This window comes from Panthera leo, chromosome A3 (genome assembly GCF_018350215.1).
Source record: "Panthera leo isolate Ple1 chromosome A3, P.leo_Ple1_pat1.1, whole genome shotgun sequence".
NCBI lineage: Eukaryota > Metazoa > Chordata > Mammalia > Carnivora > Felidae > Panthera > Panthera leo.
The window spans coordinates 105,053,879-105,072,799 of NC_056681.1; the positions used below are offsets into that span (position 1 = coordinate 105,053,879).

Below are 18,921 nucleotides of genomic sequence, written 5' to 3' on the forward strand. Positions count from 1 at the left end.
CGATTTCACTCATATGTGGAATCTAAAAAACAAAACAAATAAATGAACAAACAAACTCATAAATACCAAGAACTGGTGGGTTGCCAGTAGGGGAAGAAGGGCAAAATAGGTGAAGGGGATTAAGAGGTACAATTCTCCAGTTATAAAATTAAAAAGCCATGAGGCTGAAAAGTACAGCATAGGGCATATAGTCAGTAATACTGTAACAGTGTTGTATGGTGACAGATGGGAGCCACACTTATCAAGGAAAGCATAGCATAATGCTATATAATAGAACTGTCAAATCACTATGTTGTACATCTGAAACTATTAAAACAAGAACGTTAGACACCTGATAGATATGCAGTATATAGCAAAAGGCAGTCCAGTACCAGAGCACTGATTCACACGACTTTCAATGTCCCTCTGAACGTTTATACAGGCAAAAGACATGACTCTGTTACTGGAAATTAGGGTGAACTCCACTTTACGGATGAGAAAGAAGTACGGTTTTAATATAACTGAATTTTCCAGGAATGCAGGCATCATATAAAAACAGAGATGACTTTGTGGTGTTCAGAACTTACCAAGAGCACCATTCTGAAAAGTCTCCAGAGTTCCTAATATAACATTTCAGTCCCGGGGCGCCTGGGTGGCTCAGTCGGTTAAGCGGCCGACTTTGGCTCAGGTCACGATCTCACGGTCCGTGAGTTCGAGCCCCGCGTCGGGCTCTGTGCTGACAGCTCGGAGCCTGGAGCCTGTTTCAGATTCTGTGTCTCCCTCTCTCTGACCCTCCCCCATTCGTGCTCTGTCTCTCTCTGTCTCAAAAATAAATAAACGTTAAAAAAAAACACAACTATTTGGAGTTCCAAGACTCACCAGACTTTCTCATTTAAAAAATAAATAAATAAATAAATAACATTTCAGTCTAATCTATAACTGCTGCATTGCTAGCAATACCATGCATGCATGCAGACATTTCGTAATTCCACGGTCTTCCACTATAGTCATGCCCCACTATTTACACAGACTGAAATACAGTATGTATGATCTTATTATATTACATATTCCATTATTATAATCTATTATTTTAAGTTTTTTACTTTATATATCAGTTAGAACATAATATTGTTAGTTTTGTTGTTTACATTATAAGTTATACTATCGATGAATTTCACATCAGAATAATAAAGAGGGTATTTTTCCCGACTTGTGCTCACTGTGGCCAAAAATTAAGTAAGAGGAAAATATTCAGTGTAAGTCAATGTATCAAAAGAAAACAAGGTTTACTTAAAGAAAACTAATAGTTCATTAAATATTTTTAGTAAACAGTCATAAACTTTGATATTGACCTTAAACTGTCATCGAAATTACACAAAAAAAGAAAATCTAGGGGCGCCTGGGTGGCTCAGTAGGTTAAGCGTCCGACTTCGGCTCAGGTCACGATCTCACGGTCCGTGGGTTCGAGCCCCGCGTCGGGCTCTGGGCTGATGGCTCAGAGCCTGGAGCCTGCTTCCGATTCTGTGTCTCCCTCTCTCTCTGCCCCTCCCCCGTTCGTGCTCTGTCTCTCTCTGTCTCAAAAATAAATAAACGTTATAAAAAAAAAAATTTAAAAAAAAAAGACAATCTATTATGATCCTGTTCCAGTTAACTATTGTGGAGTTACGAATCACCCTAAAACTCGATGGCACAAGACAACGGCTATTATATTTTGCGCACAAGTTCAGTGGGTAAGGAATTCGGACACAGCACAACAGTCTTGCTTTTGCTTCACAATGACCAGGGCCTGAACAGGAACTCAAATGGGTGAGGCCAGATCAACTGGCTCCTTCAGCCACGAGTCTACCACCTGGGCTCTCAGCTAGGGCTGTCAACCATGGCATCTATCCATAGCCTCTCCATGTGGCTTGGCCTTCTCACAGTATGGTGGCTGACTTCCCAACAGGAGTATCCTGAGAGCAAACATTCCAAGGGAACCAGGCAGAAGCTGCACGGCCTTTTATGACTTAACTTAGCCTTGGGAGTCACATAGCATTACTTCCACCACACTGTCACACCACACAATGACAGAGACCCCATCTAACAATGGAAGGAATGTCAAAGAATTTGGGGACCACATTTGAAAACCCTCACAGATTCTTTTCAGCCAACCAAGATGCTAAAACAAAATGACTGATAGTCTGGCTGTTCAGATCTGTTCCCCTCGCTGCTGAGTTTAAAGCCACAAATATTTATATCAACAAATGTAATGAATAAGACACATGAAGCCTCAAAAAATGATCAAGGCCAGGTTCCCAACAGTAAAGAACTTAACATTGAGCACTCAGAAGGTACAAACTGTGTGCTAAGACCAGGAAAGAAAGCTGGAAAGGACAAAGCAGATATATTCAAAACAATCGGTTTCAGTATTTTAACGATCAGTTGTGATTACTGGTTACAAATCTTTTAAAAAGAGGTGCAATTCTTTTTATAAAATCCTACTTAAGTCCAAAATACCTATAAAATATAATAAACATTCTATATCTTTTTAATAATTATAAATCATGTACTACAAAAATCTTTAAAAAAAAATTAAGTTCCCAATACGCCCTTTGACACCAAAACATTTTATGAGACCATGACTCAGACTGGGATGAGATAAGAACTGGGTATAGAAGTCACGTCACCTTTTACCTGTAACAAATCTATAACCTTATCGACTAATAAGATTACCACATCCTGAAATGTCTCATTATTTAAAATTTTAAGAATAATGTCAAGGGGCACCTGGCTGGCTCAGTCGGAAGAATATGTGACTCTTGATCTCAGGGTCACAGTTCAAACCCCACAGTGGGTACAGAGATTACTAAAAGAAATAATAGTAATAAACCTAAAAGAAAAAAAAGAATGTCAAAAAAAAGAAAAAGAATGTCAACACTACTTTCTGATTCTACTCAAAACAGTAACACAAAAATGCCAAGAATTATTAACAACATGGTGACAATAGGAACATGACTCAAGGTAGGTAGGATCAGCCTCTTTCCAGTTCTCTCCAAGAGCTAATCCTGGTTTTATAATTTTGAGTTGGAATAAATATAAATTCCCATCTTCTTTCCTTTTCTGCCTTCACAGAGCTCCAAGTGTATGCTTATTGTAGTGGAAACACAGGAGTAAACAGAATGAGCATTCATCAGAAAATAACTATTTTCACTCACTTCCCTGTGTCCCAACTTCAGCCCACAGTAAGTGACATAACAATGGAAAAGCTGGGAAGAAAATTCTAAGGAAGGAAGAGAGCAGAGCGATAAGTACAGTAAACACTTTACCTTCTGCCAAACAGTTTAAATAAAAAGAAAGGTGACATAAAATTTAACTTTCTAAAGCTTTGCATTTTAAGAATCACAATATAAAAGTATACGATGTGTTGGGGCACTGGGGTGGCTCAGTGGGTTGAACATCTGACTTCAGCTCAGGTCATGATCTCAAGGTTTGTGAGCTGAGCCCCACCTCGGGTTCACTGCTGTCAGCACAAAACCTGCTTCAGATCCTCTGTCCCACTCTCTCTCTGGCCCTCTCCCACTCATTCTCTCTCTCTCTCTCTCTCTCTCTCTCTCAAAAATAAATAAAACATTAAAAAAAAAAAAACTAACGCTTTAAAAAAGAAGTATACAGGGGTGCCTGGGTGGCTCAGTCGGTTAAGCGTCCGACTTCGGCTCAGGTCATGATCTTGCGGTCTGTGAGTTCAAGCCCCGCGTCAGGTTCTGTGCTGACAGCTCAGAGCCTGGAGCCTGTTTCGGATTCTGTGTCTCCCTCTCTCTGACCCTCCCCCGTTCATGCTCTGTCTCTCTCTGTCCCAAAAATAAATAAAAAAAATAATAAATAAATAAATAAATAAATAAACGTTAAAAAAATAATAAATAAATAAATAAAAAAGAAGTATACAATATGTCAAAAAAATCTAAAACTGTAAAGAATATAAAGCTATATAAAATATAAAAAAGTTATCAAGAATACCAATGAATTTCATTTTTGAAAATTCCAACAGTCCTAAGAACCGTGTCCATCTGAAACTATTTTTTTTTAAAACAAAATTCCTTTCCTAATAGAAATGCTTTTTAAAGTATGTACTCTGGCTTTTCGTGAAATTACAGTAGGAAAGAATTGGTAATAAGACTATAGTCTGACTTCTTTTCATCCTTATAAATATACTATCATCAAATATCCAATCTGTTAAAAGTACATGGTAATCTAGATATAGTACCACCCTCTCTCAAAGAGTCTCTCCCTTAATGCTCAGACTATGGTCACTAAGACCATTTCCCAGTAAAAGGAACCAGGGCTCCAGAGATGAGGTCTGGGGCAAGAAATTTAAAAGATGAGCCTGGAACATCTTGTCATATCAAAAAAGCAAGTAACATAACAAAGACTACAAAGATCATTTCAAAATGATCCAAGAACCATTCTCTTTGCAGGATACCAGGAATCACCTCATTATTTTTGAAAACTGGTAATAACTGAAAAAAGGAAAAAGCACATCAAGACTTTAATTCAACCTGTCTTTCCTAGAAGATCTGAACCTGAAGATTAACATGATAGCTGACACAGGGAAAATTCTCTTCACAGAAATAGTCTATGCCAATAAATTAGGGGATGAGGGGCACCTAGGTGGCTCAGTCAGTTAAGCATCCAACTCTTGATTTTGGCTCAGGTCATGATCTCATGGTTCGTGGGATCAAGCCCTACATCAGGCTCTGCGCTGACAGCATGGAGCCTGCTTAGGATTCTGTCTCTCTCTGTACTCTTTCTCAAAATAAATTATAAACAAACAAACAAACAAATAAATAAAAATGAGGGGATGATAGAATTATGATAGAAAGCATAATTTTCACAACTTTAATGAATTAATCTAGGCAATCATCAATGATTAATAACATTACAAAAAGATACCTTAAAAATTCTGAGCCTGATAGGCTCAGTCAATACAGCATGTGACTCCTGATCTCAGAGTTCTGAATTCAAGCCCCATGCTAGTTGAAGAAATTACAAAAAAATAATTCTTTAAAAAAAAATTCTATTTTTATTTTTCGCTTTAAAAGGCATTAGTAGGAAATTTTGCAAAACCTAAGTCTACAGATTAGAGTATTATCATGCTTGGTTAGGTAAGAAAATCTGCTTGTTTTTAAAAGATATACACTGAAGTATCTTTAGGAATTTGGGGAAATATGTCGTCAACTTAAATGGCTCAAAAAAACTAGTACGTATATAGATATAATAGAGCAAAGAGTAAAATGTTAACATTTTGGGAATCTGGGTGGAGAATATATGGGATTTCTTGGTAATGTTTTTAATAATTTTTCTGTAAAAGTTATTTCAAAGTAAAGTGTTAAAAAAAATGAGACACAGGAAACAATACATTATGGACATCATGAGAGAAGTACACAAATATTACCTCACGAAGTAATCTGGCATCCCTTACCCCATTTCCCCTCCAAAATAACCATGTGGATTTAGATCCTCTAGAATCTGGACCTAACCATCTGTCTACAGAAAAAATGTGGTAAAGGACACAACAGAGATGCAATAAACAAACTCCAGACCAAAGGAAATTCCTGTGTAGGTGAACAACCTGCTATCTCCAACAGAACGATGAGGGATAGAGGGAAAATATATGAATGAATATCTACACAAAAATTTGTATATGAATGTTCACAACAGCATTATTCAAAATCACCAGAAAGTGAAACAATCCAAATTGTCCTTCCACTGAAGAGTAAACAAAATGTATATCCACCCAATGAAATATCATTCAGCTATAAAAAAAAAAAAAAAAAAAAAAAAAAAAGAATGAAAAAAAGGGGGTTGCCTGGGTGGCTCAGCCAGTTAAGTATCCAACTTCAGTTCAGGTCATGATTTCATGACTTCATGGATCCCACTTCGGATCCTCTGTCTCTGCCCCTCTCCCACTCAAGCTCAAGTGTGCGTGTTTTCTCTCTCTGTCTCTCTCTCAAAAATAAATATTTATAGGGGCACCTGGGTGGTTCAGTTGGTTGAGCGTCTGACTTCAGCCCAGGTCATGATCTTGTGGTTCCTGAGTTCAAGCCCCACATCGGGTTCACTGCTGTCAGCTATCAGAGCTGAGCCTGCTTTGGAATCTCTGTGCCCCTCTCTGCCCCTCCCCTGCTTGCACTCTTAAGGAAAAAAGAAAGGAAGGAAGGAAGGAAGGAAGGAAGGAAGGAAGGAAGGAATCAATAGATAGAAATTCAGGCAGCAACATGGAAAAAACTTGAAAACATTATGCTAAATTTTAAAAAGCCAGACAAGAAGACACATTATTAGAGGCACCTGAAGGTTCTTGATCTTGAGGTCCTGAGTTCAAACCCCTGGTAGAGTGTAGAGCTTACTAAAAAACAACAACAACAACAACAACAACAACAACAACAACAAAACCACCTACCCACACACATATTATATGATTCCATCAAAGGAAATGTCCAGAAAAGGCCAATCTATAGAGACAGAAAGTGGATCAATGGCTGCCAGAGGCTGAAGGGGGAATGGGAAGTAACTGATTTCCTTTGGGGATGATGAAAACATTCTGAAATTAGACAGCAGTAATAGTTTCAGCTTTGTGAGTATACTAAAAGCCACTCAACTGCTCACTTCAAAAGAACAGATTTTATGCTATGTGAATCATGTATCAATTTAAAATAATGAATGAAGAGGGGCGCCTGCGTAGCTCAGTGGGTTAAGCTTCTGACTTTGGCTCAGGTCATGGATCTCACAGTTCGTGAGTTCGAGCCCCGCTTCGTGCTCTGTGCTGACAGCTTGGAGCCCGGAGCCTGCTTCAGATTCTGTGTCTCCCTCTCTCTCTGCCCCTCCCCTGCTCATGCTCTGTCTCTCTCTCTCTCAAAAACAAATAAACATTTAAAAGAAATGTTTTTTAAATAATGAAGAAAAGAAGTTATAAAAGAAAAATGTGAAAACTAACTAGCTATTTCATGAGCATGTTTACAGAATCCCCAATGATCAAAGAATGCTAAAATGAGTAGGCTAAAGATTAAGAACAAGGTATTCACATAGTTGCTAATAATCTCCCCCCAAATAACTTACTAAATACAAAGGGACACCACCTTGACCAAGTCATCAAACCAAACACAATCAATATTAGGACAAACCCAATTATGTGTCTCCTAATATAAGGCATGGAGAGGGATACAATAAGACTTCCATGGCATCCCTACAAAAATTACATAGCCTGCAAAAACAAGAAAATACCCTAAATCTAATCATGAGGAAACATTAGACAAACACAAATTGAGCCATGTTCTACAAAATAACGGGCCTGTTTTCTTGAAAAATGTTAAGGTCAAAAAACACAAACAAAAAGACTGAGGAACTAGTTCCATATCAAGGAGACAGGACAACAAAATACAATGTGTGAGTCTGGGTTTTATTCTAAACTAAGAAAAATAGGGACACCTGGGTGGCTCAGCTGGTTAAGCGTCTGACTCTTGCTTTCAGCTCAGGTCATGATCTCACAGTCTGTGGGCTCCACGATGACAGTGCAGAGCCTGCCTGGGATTCTCTCTCTGCTCCTCCCCTGCTTAGGCACACATTTTCTCTCAAAATAAATAAATAAACATTAAAAATAAGTAAATAAAGGGCACCTGGGTGGCTCAGTCGATTAAATGTCCAACTGCGGGTCAGATAATGATCTCATGGTTCATGAGTTCAAGCCCCACATTGGGCTCTCCACTGGTGGGGCAGAGCCTGCTTGGGATTCTCTCTCTCTCTCTCTGCCCCTTCCCCACTTGTGCTCTCTCTCTCAAAATAAATAAATAAAATTTATAAATAAATATAAATAAACTAAGAAAAAACATACACAGCTATAAAGAACACCATTAGTACATAAAATTTGATTAAGGACTATGAATAATGGTTTTGTGTGAATATTAGGTTTCCTGAATTGTTTACTATACTGTGGTTATGTAAAATAATTTCTTTGCATTTAGGAAAAACACACTGATGTCTCCAACTTACTCTCAAATGATTCAGTTTATACATATAATAAGAATAATAAAGTCAATAGGGCAAACTGTTAATTGCTGAATCTGGGTAGAGGCCATATGGGAGTTCCTTGTATGTTCTTGGTACTTTCTGTAAGTTTGAATGAGGCCATATCTTTTACAAATACATACTGAAGTATTTACAGATGAAATGGTAAGATTTCTCTGATGAGCTCCAAAATAAGGGGCAAGTAGGGGTACAGATGAATTAATTGGTCATTTATTGATAACTGTTAAAGCAAAGTAATGGAAACATCAGGTGGATTACACACTTCTCTGTACTTTTGTATATTTGAAATTTTCTGTAATAAAAAGTTTTAAAGGAGTCGAAAATGGGAAAGTTTTTTTAAACGGAGAAACCGAGGCTCAGGAAATTTAAGCCCAGTTTTGAAATCTTTCAAATACATGATGCTCTCTCCATTAATCCTCCTATAAAACCTCTTTATACAGCAAGAACTATTCAAGCAGTTTTATTCTTCCCACCTGAAATTTTGGTCAATAACAACAGAAATACAAGATACTTCTGACTCCACCATACCTAAGCATATAGCTACCTCTGAGGATAAACTCAATAGATAATAGAAGAAACAAGCAAATGTAGATAGAAGTAATCCACCCAACGATCTACAAATTGCTCAGAAGGTAGAAAAATCAACTGAGGAGCACCTGGGTGGCTTAGCTGGTTGAGTAGATGACTTTGGCTTAGGTCATGATCTCACAGTTGGGGAGTTTGAGCCCCACATCGGGCTCACTGCTGTCAGTGCAGAGCCCACTTCTGATCCTCTGTCTCTTTCCCCCTCCCCAGCTCACGTTCTCTCTCAAAAATAAGTAAGACATTTAAAAAAAGAAAAAGAAAAACCAACTGACATTTTATTTTTTTTTAATGTTTACTTATTGTTGAGGGGGGGGAGAGGAAGGAGGGGCAGAGAGAAAACAGAGGATGCAAAACAGGCTCTACACTGAGAGTGGAGAAAGCCCGATGTGGGGCCTGAACTCACAAACCGTGAGATCATGACCTGAGCCAAAGCTGGACGCTTAACCTGCTGAGCCACCCAGGGGCCCCCTCTCTAAATCTTTTTCTTTTTTTTCTAAATCTCTTAAATTTGATTTCTAAGGGTCAATACCAAGGGCCTATTCAATTCTGATTTTCTACATCTACATGCCTAAAATAGCACAAAATGTGGCCACGCTGAGAACAGTCAGCAGACAGGGCGCCTGGGTGTCTCACTCATTTAAATGCCCGACTCTTGGTTTTGACTCAGGTCATGATCTTGCAGTTGGTAAGATCGAGCCCTGAGTCAGACTCTATACTGACAACAAATAGCCTGCTTAGGACTCTATCTCTCCCACTCTCTCTGCCCCTCCCCTGCTCATTCTCTCTCTCTCAAAATAAATAAACATTTTAAAAAATAATAAAAAGTAGTACTTTGGTCTCATACAGGAAGGACAAACAGGAATGCCCTGAATCTGTCACCATATAATTTGTAATTATAGAACAACTCATATCATAATAAACCCTTTTTATACAATAAACAGAAATTTAACTATGAACTACAGCAGAAAATATAGTAGGAATTTAACTTATGAGACAATCAATCTTCCAGGTTAAACCAGCAACACAGTGGGCAAATAATTATCACACAGGCACAGAATAAACCTGTGTATACAATAGCCTCTCCTACCCCATTACCGAAACACTCCAAAAGCTTCAGGATCCCCAAGACCAGAGTATTGCAGATCACAGTGTCAAACTGAAAAACGCACAGACATATGGTCCTAGTCTCATATATTTTGTAGGGCAAAAATTACTTTCAAAATTAAGTATTGTACTGGGGCGCCTGGGTGCCTCAGTCGGTTAAACGTCCGACTCCTGGTTTTGGCTCAGGTCATGATCTCACAGTTCCTTGAGTTTGAGCCCACGCTGACAGTGCAGAGCCTGCTTGAGATTCTCACTCTCCTTCTCTCTGCCCCTCCTGCATGCTGTCTCTCTCTCTCAAAATAAATAAATAAACTTAAAAATAAAGTACTATACTTACGTTTCACATATGTCTTCTTTCTTAAAATTTAAGCCACTTTTTTTTATCATTGTGTTTATTGTTTTAAAAAATTAAAGGGGTAGGAGTGCCTGGGTGGCTCAGCTGGTTGAGCATCTGACTTCAGCTCAGGTCATGATCTCAATGGCTTGTGAGCTCTGAGCCCCGCATCGGGCTCTGTGCTGACAGCTCGGAGCCTGGAGCCTGCTTCGGATTCTGTGTTTCCCTCTCTCTCTGCCCCTCCCCCCACCCATGCTCTGTCTCTGTCTCCAAAATAAATAAACATTGGGGCGCCTGGGTGGCTCAGTCGGTTAAGCGTCCGACTTCGGCTCAGGTCATGATCTCACGGTCCGTGAGTTCAAGCCCCGCGTCAGGCTCTGTGCTGGCAGCTCAGAGCCTGGAGCCTGCTTCAGATTCTGTGTCTCCCTCCTCTCTGGCCCTCCCCCATTCATGCTCTGTCTCTCTCTGTCTCAAAAATAAATAAACATTTAAAAAAAAATTTTTTTTAATAAATAAATAAATAAATAAATGAACATTAAAAAAATTTTTTTTTTAATTAAAGGGGTAGAGCACTTGGCTAACTCAGTCGGTAGAGCACGTGACTCCTTATCTTGGGGTTGTGTTCAAGCCCCAAGTTGGGTACAGCGACGATTTAATAATAAAATGTTTTTAAAAAATTAAAAAATAAGTTAAAAAGATTAAAAATAATAAAAAACAACAGGAGCTGAAATACACCAAAGCTGTTGATCACGGTGGAAAAACATACAATAAAGATTAATCTACAAAGAAGGGCTCAGAGTTGCGAATTACAGAAGATCACAATATCTAAACACCACTTTGCACTTCTTTCTCTGGCAAACCTTTTTTCATACATACCTAATACACTGTATATATAATAACTACTCAGAATTTTTTAAAATGTAAATATTACCCAATTGTTTCAGAGGGGAAAAAAATGTCCTCCAAAATACCAATGAAGTATAAATTTCCTCATACCCAAACCCTTTCAAAACCACCAATAAAAACTGAGGATGGCACAACACTATGCTGATTGTATGCAAAAACCTACTTGCAGAGTTGTTTCAGTGTATTGAGTAATAAGCATATGATGCAATCTAAGAAAATATATACTGGGGCGCCTGGGTGGCTCAGTCGGTTAAGCGGCCGACTTCGGCTCGGGTCGTGATCTCGCGGTCCGTGAGTTCCAGTCCCGCGTCGGGCTCTGTGCTGGCAGCTCAGAGCCTGGAGCCTGTTTCGGATTCTGTGTCTCCCTCTCTCTGACCCTCCCCCGTTCATGCTCTGTCTCAAAAATAAATAAACGTTAAAAAAAAAAAAAACGAAAATATATACTAAAACCAAGTACCACTGAAAAAATTACTCCCATCTAAACTAAGAGGAAGACAAATGGAAAGGCAAAAAAGTACAGGTAACAAAAAGTATTTTTCCTCCTATCATGGAAAACAAAAAACTTCAAACATTTTTTAATTAAAACAAGACAATTAACTTACTAGCATGCTTGTCTGCAAGCATTATAAGCGTGTTGGAAATATCTCGCCGTCTATAAAAGCACACTACTTTTGCTTCCACGTTGCCCGTTGCAGTCTAAGAGAGAAGAAAAATAAAAGTTATCTGCACCGAAGAATAGACTCAAATAGTTTACAAAACAAAACTAAATACAACACAATTACAAGATCAATCTCATTTACACTGTGCCAACCACAACTGCAGGATAATCAGAGAGCTGAAAAAATTCAAATGAGGATGTGCAGCATTTGCAAAGGTTCCAAGTTAAACTGAAATGTCAAAATTAAATAACTTACTAGTATCAATTAATCTAAAGTGATCACACCCCTTTAATGACTAAAGCCAGATGCTTAAATCTGCTTAGCCCTGAGAAACTAATCCCCCAAATTTTCAGAGCCACAACGTAACTTACTTAAGACAGCAAAACATATCCCACTCCCAGAGGCAGAGGCTAAAAGTAAAATCATCCAGCCCTCTCCAGAACACCCCCATGTTTCATGATGGTGAAGCCCTGTAGGTTCGGGCAGCCGTCAGACAGAGTGGAGCAGAAGACCTGGAAAAGCATTCTCCAGCCCTGGTTAAGTCTATGAATCTGTAATAGTTGATCTTCTCAGCAGTACTTAGTTTACCTTCACATATGAAAGTATTAAAATCTCTGAGTTATGAACGCTGAAGTTCTTATTTATTTTTGACTACAGTCTAGAATACAACCAATATTCAGTTAGGTTGTAATTTGCTGCAGCTGGGGCCCAGGTTCCTACTCTCCTCCTATTCCTTATGAATTCTGAGAACTTTCAAGGTCAGTCATTCATTACAAAGTTCCTTGTAAAAACACATAGATTACAGTAAAATGCTATTGTGATTTCCAATTTCAAACAAATATGAGAACAAATTTTCAGAATTTCTCTGGGCTTACAGATATATTCAGACATAAAGAAATAAGAATATACTTATGCTACAGTAAATTTGTCAATTTTATGAAGTTCAGCAGCAGTATTTTAGAGTGAGAAATAGTCATGGAGAAATATTGCCCTCTGAATTGAAATCATATTAAATCCTAACCAAAGTGCTTCTATATTTCACAATATTGTGATCAAATACATCCTCCAGAAGTAATGATCCAGCAATCTAATAAATGAACAGGTCAATACTTCTTGTAAATAAAATCTATCAATGACTACAATTATAAGCTCTTTATCAGTTTTGTCTTAAGACAAAAGCACATTCAAAACCCAAAGCAAGTGTCTAATGGCATATTTTTTCTGCCTTTCTAGTGAGTTCCTCCACTAGGAATACTCCACAAAAACGAATTCAAAACTGCTTGGGGTGGAGGGGCACAGTTCAAAATAAACAGTTTTGGGGCACCTGAGTGGCTCAGGCAGTTAAGGATCTGACTTTGGCTGAGGTCATGATCTAACAGTCTGTGAGTTCCAGCCCCACATTGCATTGAGCTCTCTATTAGGGCAGAGCCCACTTCAGATCCTCTTGTCTCCCTCGCTCTCTGCCCCTCCCCCACGCATTCTTTTTTCTCTCTCTCAAATATAATAAAAAACAAACATTTCGGGGCGCCTGGGTGGCTCAGTCAGTTAAGCGTCTGACTTGGGCTCAGTTAATGATCTCACAGTTTGTGAGTTTGAGGCCCACATCAGGCTCTGTGCTGACAGCTCATGGAGCCTGCTTACTTGTGCTGTGTCTGTCTCTCAAAAATAAATAAAAATGTAAAAAAAAAAAAAAATTTTTTTTTTTTAAAACATTTAGGGGTGCCCGGGTGACTCAGTCGGTTGAGCGTCCAACTTCGGCTCAGGTCATGACCTCACAGTCCGTGGGTTCCAGCCCACATCAGGCTCTGTGCTGACAGCTCAGCCTGGAGCCTGCTTGAGATTCCGTATCTCCCTCTCCCTCTGCCCCTCTGCCACTTGTGTTCTCTCTCTCACACACACAGAAATAAATAAATAAACTTAAAAAAATAAAATTTTTAAAATAAACGTTTTTTAAAAATTAAAAAAATAAAGTCTCTTCTGAACTATGTACACACTTGGCCATTAGGTACTTTGTAACTACAGTGTTCCTCTTCCCCTCCACAAATACACATACAACACACACATGCACACACACACACACAACCTCCAGCATTCCTCTAAAGTTGAACTACTCAAAGGATGGTCCAAGACCTAGTCTACAACTGTTGCTGTGTAATGAAATGAGAACTGAGAGTGAGAGTGTGTATTAGAGCATCTGATAGTTAATTTTAATCTGTTGAACCTACTAATGAAAAATGAAGGCTTGTGGTTTTATAAGCTTATTTTAAACTTCATTTTTCTATTATTTATTTTCATTTTATAAAAGCAGTCTGAGATAGTGAACATTCTTTTAATGTTTATTTATTTTGAGAGAGACAGACAGACAGAGTGCAAGCAGGGGAGGGGCAGAGAGAGAGGGAAACACAGAATCTGAAGAAGGCTCCAGGCTCTGAGCTGTCAGCACAGAGCCCAACATGGGGCTTGAAGTCACAAACCGTGAGATCACGACCTGAGCCGAAGTCGGACACTTAGCAAACTGAGCCACCCAGGTGCCCCAGATAGTGAACATTCTTAAAAATCTTTCACCACAGGGTGCCTGGGTGATTCAATCAGTTGGGCATCCAACTTCTGATCTCTGCTCAGGTCTCTCGTTTCATGGAATGGAGCCCCGAGTCAGGCTTGGTGCTGAGAGTGCAGAGCCTGCTTGGATTCTCATTCTCCCTCTCTCTGTGTCTGCCTCTCTCTCCCTCTCAAAATAGATAAATAAATGTGAAAAAAAAAAAAAAAAATCTCTCACCACAAATAGTTCTCCAAGCACTGCTCTAAAAACCTAGGTTAGGAGTGCCTGGCTGGCTCAGTCAGTAGAGCATCTATCTGACTCTTGATCTCAGGGCTGTGAGTTCGAGCTCCACATTGGGTGTAGAGGTTACTTTAAAAAAGTGAAAAAAAATTTGGTATATATAAAAGTCTGGCTATACTTTCAACTCACCACATTTCTTTTGAGACTTTCCTCTGTGCCCAAGCACTGAGCTAAGCTCCATGGATACATAGTGCCCACCCTCACGAAGCCTCCACTCTAGCAAGGATGTCTATTCACATCATCTCCTTTCCAACCCTCCAAAGCCCAGTTGGAATCATGTCCCTCACCTGATTGGAAACCTTCACCAGTTCCCTGCAACTAAAGCATAAATGTAAAATGTGCCTGACAATATTGCCACTCATATTTTCCTTTACAACTTCCTTTCCCCTCCAGACTCTACTTCTCTCACTCATGGAAGCAGGAAGAGCAACCCACTGCGGGAAGGCAGAGGAAAGGGGGTAGAGTCCTAGGAAAGAAGGAAAGGAGTCCAACAGGTGAAGCATGGAAAGCTGAGTGTCCAAGAAAAAAGAAGGACCAGGGAAAACCACATAGGTGGGAAAAGCAGGGACATGTGTAAAGAAGAACCCACAGTGGATGTCAACTTTTCTTCTGTATTCTTTTCTCCATGTGCATTGCAGCCTCTTAAATCCCGTTCCGTCAAGCATGTTTACTGAAATATCCTCTAGCAATAAGGGGCTTTTCTTAAGCTCTAGAATCATTTTAGTCATACTCATGTCTGTTTCTATCCCGGACTTAGAAAGTACATTATTAAACACACACACACACACACACACACACACACACACACACACACACACACACACACAGTTTCCATTTCAAAACGTCTGTGGTTTGCTCAAACTAAAGAACAAGTGAAAAGGTGCTTTCCCAATTTCTGTCCTTTTTCCCAAGAGATCTAAAATGGTAGGAGAGGTCTCAACCTGGGTTTCACGAAAGGGCTTTGAGGGACTCTCCTGAAATTATGTGCAAATGTAGTTGGAGGCAAGGGTGTCATCAGATTCTCAAAGAAATTAGTGATTCCCCTCTTCCCCCCCCCAAAAAAAACCCATAAGACTAGAAACAATAAAATGAATCTCAGAGCAAGTCATAGGGCTAATAAAATATACAGAATATGAAGATACACACAAATAATACAGCATACACACCAAAAGAATTTTAGTAGCAAATAACAAACAAATTTTTCCACAAGTTTAACTTCCCAAACTTCCTGACACTACACTATTATGTGCACACAGCTTTCTCTCAACATGAATGCAGATGCAATCTTTTTAATTTTTTTAATTTGAGAGAGAGAGAGTAAATGCCAGAGTAGGAGAGAGGAACAGAGGGACAGAGAGAATCTTAAACAGGCTCCATGCTCAGCACAAAGCCCAATGCAGGACTCGATCCTACAACCCTGGGTTCATGACAAGCTGAAATCAAGACTTGGCCACTCAACCAACTGAGCTCCCCCAGCCACCCCCCCACTGCCCCGCCACCCTGGAGGCCAGCAGATGCAATCTTTAGAAGTAGGAGCAACATCCAACCTAGATAATGACTAAATAAAATATACCGAAAGTTGTTTCTATTTTAATCTTATATTCACCCTCCAAAAGATTATCTTCACAAGGGGCACCTGGCTGGCTCAGATGGTTAAGCGTCTGACTTCGGCTCAGGTCATGATCTCTCGGTTTGAGGGTTTGAGCCCCGTACTGGCCTCTATGTTGACAGCTCAGAGCCTGGAGCCTGCTTCAGATTCTGTGTCTCCTTCTCTCTCTGTCCCTCCCTCACTTGCACTCTGTCTCTCTCTCTCTCTCTCAAAAATAAACACCAAAAAAGATTTTTTTTAATAAAAATAAATTTTTATTATTTTTAAATTTAAAATTTAAAATTTTATTTTTATTAATTTATTAAATAAATTAAATTTTTATTTAATAAAATAAAATAAAATAATTAAACACACACACACATATTCTATTCAGAAGATAATTAATACGGGGGCGCCTGGGTGGCTCAGTCGGTTGAGCGTCCGACTTCAGCTCAGGTCATGATCCCGCAGTGTGAGTTCAAGCCCCCCATCGGGCTCGGTGCTGACAGCCCAGAGCCTGGAGCCTGCTTTGGATTCTGTGTCTCCCTCTCTCTCTGCCCCTCCCCCACTCATGTTCTGTCTCCCTCTCTCTCTGTCAAAAATAAAAGTAAACATTAAAAAAATTAAAAAAAAAAAAAAAAGATAATTACTAGAGATGCCTGGCTGGCACAATTAGAAGAAATGCAATTCTTGATCTCAGGGTCATAAATTCAAGCCCCATGTTAGGTGTAGAAATTAAATAAATAAAAACTTTAAAGAAAAAAAGAAAGGACATTAACCTATTTTAGTAACTATCTTCTTAAAATTTATTTTTGTTTTATTTTTTTATTAAAAAAATTTTTTTAAGTTTATTTATTTGGAGAGAGAGAGAGAGAACAAGCGGATGAGGGGCAGAGAGAGGGAGAGAGAATCCCAAGCAGGCTCCACGCCACCAATGAAGAGCCCAATGTGGGGCTGGAACTTAAACTGTGAGATCATGACCTGAACTGAGATCAAGAGTCAGACACTTAACTGACTGTGCCACCCAGGCGCCCCAAATTTTATTTATTTTTAGTAATTTCTACACCCAACATGGGGCTTGTACTCACGACCCTGAGACCAAGAGTCGCATGTTCCACTGACTGAGGCAAGCCAGGCACTCCTAGGTAAATGTCCTTTCTTATCCTGGCTTATCAATTGGAACATATTAAGTACTCTTAAATTCATTACTGGGATTTTCCATCATGTTAATTTTCCCCACTTTGCCAATTTGACCTATGCTACTCTCAGGGCCTGTATCTGGAACATTTGTGTGGGCTCTCTCCCATGGCTACCTTTCTCATCCTTTAGGACTCAACTTCAGTGTCCTTAAAATTCTTTCCCCTTCTGGGGCACCTGGGTCGCTCTGTAGGTTAATCATCCAACTCTTGGTTTAAGCTCAGGTCATGATCTCATGGTTTGCTTCGTGAGTTCAAGCCCTCTGTTGGGCTCTGCGTGGACAGTGCAGAGCCTGCTTGGGATTCTCTGTCTCTCTTATGCTGTCACTTTCTCTTGCTCTCTCTCAAAAATAAATAAATAAACTTCAATGAAAAAAAAATCCTTTGCCCTTCTATCCAAAAGGAGTGACCCCTGTTATTCTCTATGTTAAGATCCTTGTTTATTTCCTTCTTAAAAGTTAACATCATTTTCACTATTTTTTTTTTTTTTTTTATGTCTGGTAACTTGTCTTTCATGTGTCTCCCTCATGAGACTATGAGGAGGGGCAGAAAATAGGTCCATATTGTTCACTGTTGTGTATCAGCTAGACTAGTGCCTGGTACACAACAAGTACTCAATAAATATTTGTTTAATGAATTCTTTAAAATGAGAAATCTTGGGGCAACTGGGTGGCTCAGTTGGTTGAGCGCCCAACTTCAGCTCAGGTCATGATCTCAGTTTGTGGGTTCGAGCCCCACATTGGGCTCACTGCTGTCAACCTAAAGCTCACTTGGGATCCCCTGTCTCTCCCCTCCTCTGCCCCTCCTCTACTTGCACTCTCTCAAAAGTAAATAAAACATTTTTTTAAAATAAATGAGATACCCTTTCCATATCCCTTCAAAAATAAAGGCCCTATGTAAATATTCACTATTTAATACTAGTCAATCTCACTTATTTACCAATAATCCATCTATTTAAATTGCCACTGTCTGAAATTACAAACTGTAGTCCCTCACAGTTCAATCATTCCCAGCCTCCCCAAAACCATTATTATAATAAGGACTCTCTGCTGAAAGCAGAGGACCAGGAAGAAGTTATGGGTGGGAAGACAAGGGTACTTTCTTTTTTTTTTTTAATTTTTTTTTAATGTTTTTACTTATTTTTGAGACAGAGAGAGACAGAGTGTGAGCAGGGGAGGGGCAGAGAGAGAGGGAGACACAGAATCAGAATTAGGCTCCAAGCTCTGAGCTGTCAGCACAGAGCCCGACACAGGGCTCGAACTCACAGACCACGAGATCATGACCTGAGCTGAAGTCAGACGCTTAACTGACTGAGCCACCCAGGCGTTCCTCTTTTTTTTTTTTTTTTAAAGTAGGCTTCATGCCAGCGCAGAGACCAATGTAAGGCTTGAACTCACGACCCTCAGATCAAGACTTCAGCTAAGATCAAGAGTCAGAGGCTTACCAGACCAAGCCGAGGCGCCACTGTTTTTCAAATATAATTTATTATTATTATTACTATTTTAAGTAGGCTCCACACCCAGCATGGAGCCCAACACAGGGCTTGAATTCACAACCCTGAGATCAAGACCTGAGCTGAGATCAGGAGTCGGATGCTCAACCGACTAAGCCACTCAGGTGCCCTGAGGGATACTTTTGAAGTGAACAGTATTATGACGACAAAGGAGTGTGAAATG

At 39.5% G+C, this 18,921-nt stretch overlaps 1 protein-coding gene across 11 annotated transcripts in view; it reads right to left on the minus strand.

The window, feature by feature from the left end:
• Positions 1 to 18,921, minus strand: part of MTA3 (metastasis associated 1 family member 3) — a 222,919-nt gene that overhangs the window by 157,091 nt on the left and 46,907 nt on the right. For all 11 annotated transcript variants that reach the window (XR_006200862.1, XM_042933139.1, XM_042933135.1 and 8 more), the window contains exon 3: positions 11,566 to 11,659. Coding sequence is in view for 10 of the 11 variants with exons in the window: in XM_042933139.1 (XP_042789073.1) it covers positions 11,566 to 11,659 (94 nt within the window). In the remaining variant the exon portion in view is untranslated. The remainder of the gene's footprint in view (positions 1 to 11,565; positions 11,660 to 18,921) is intronic.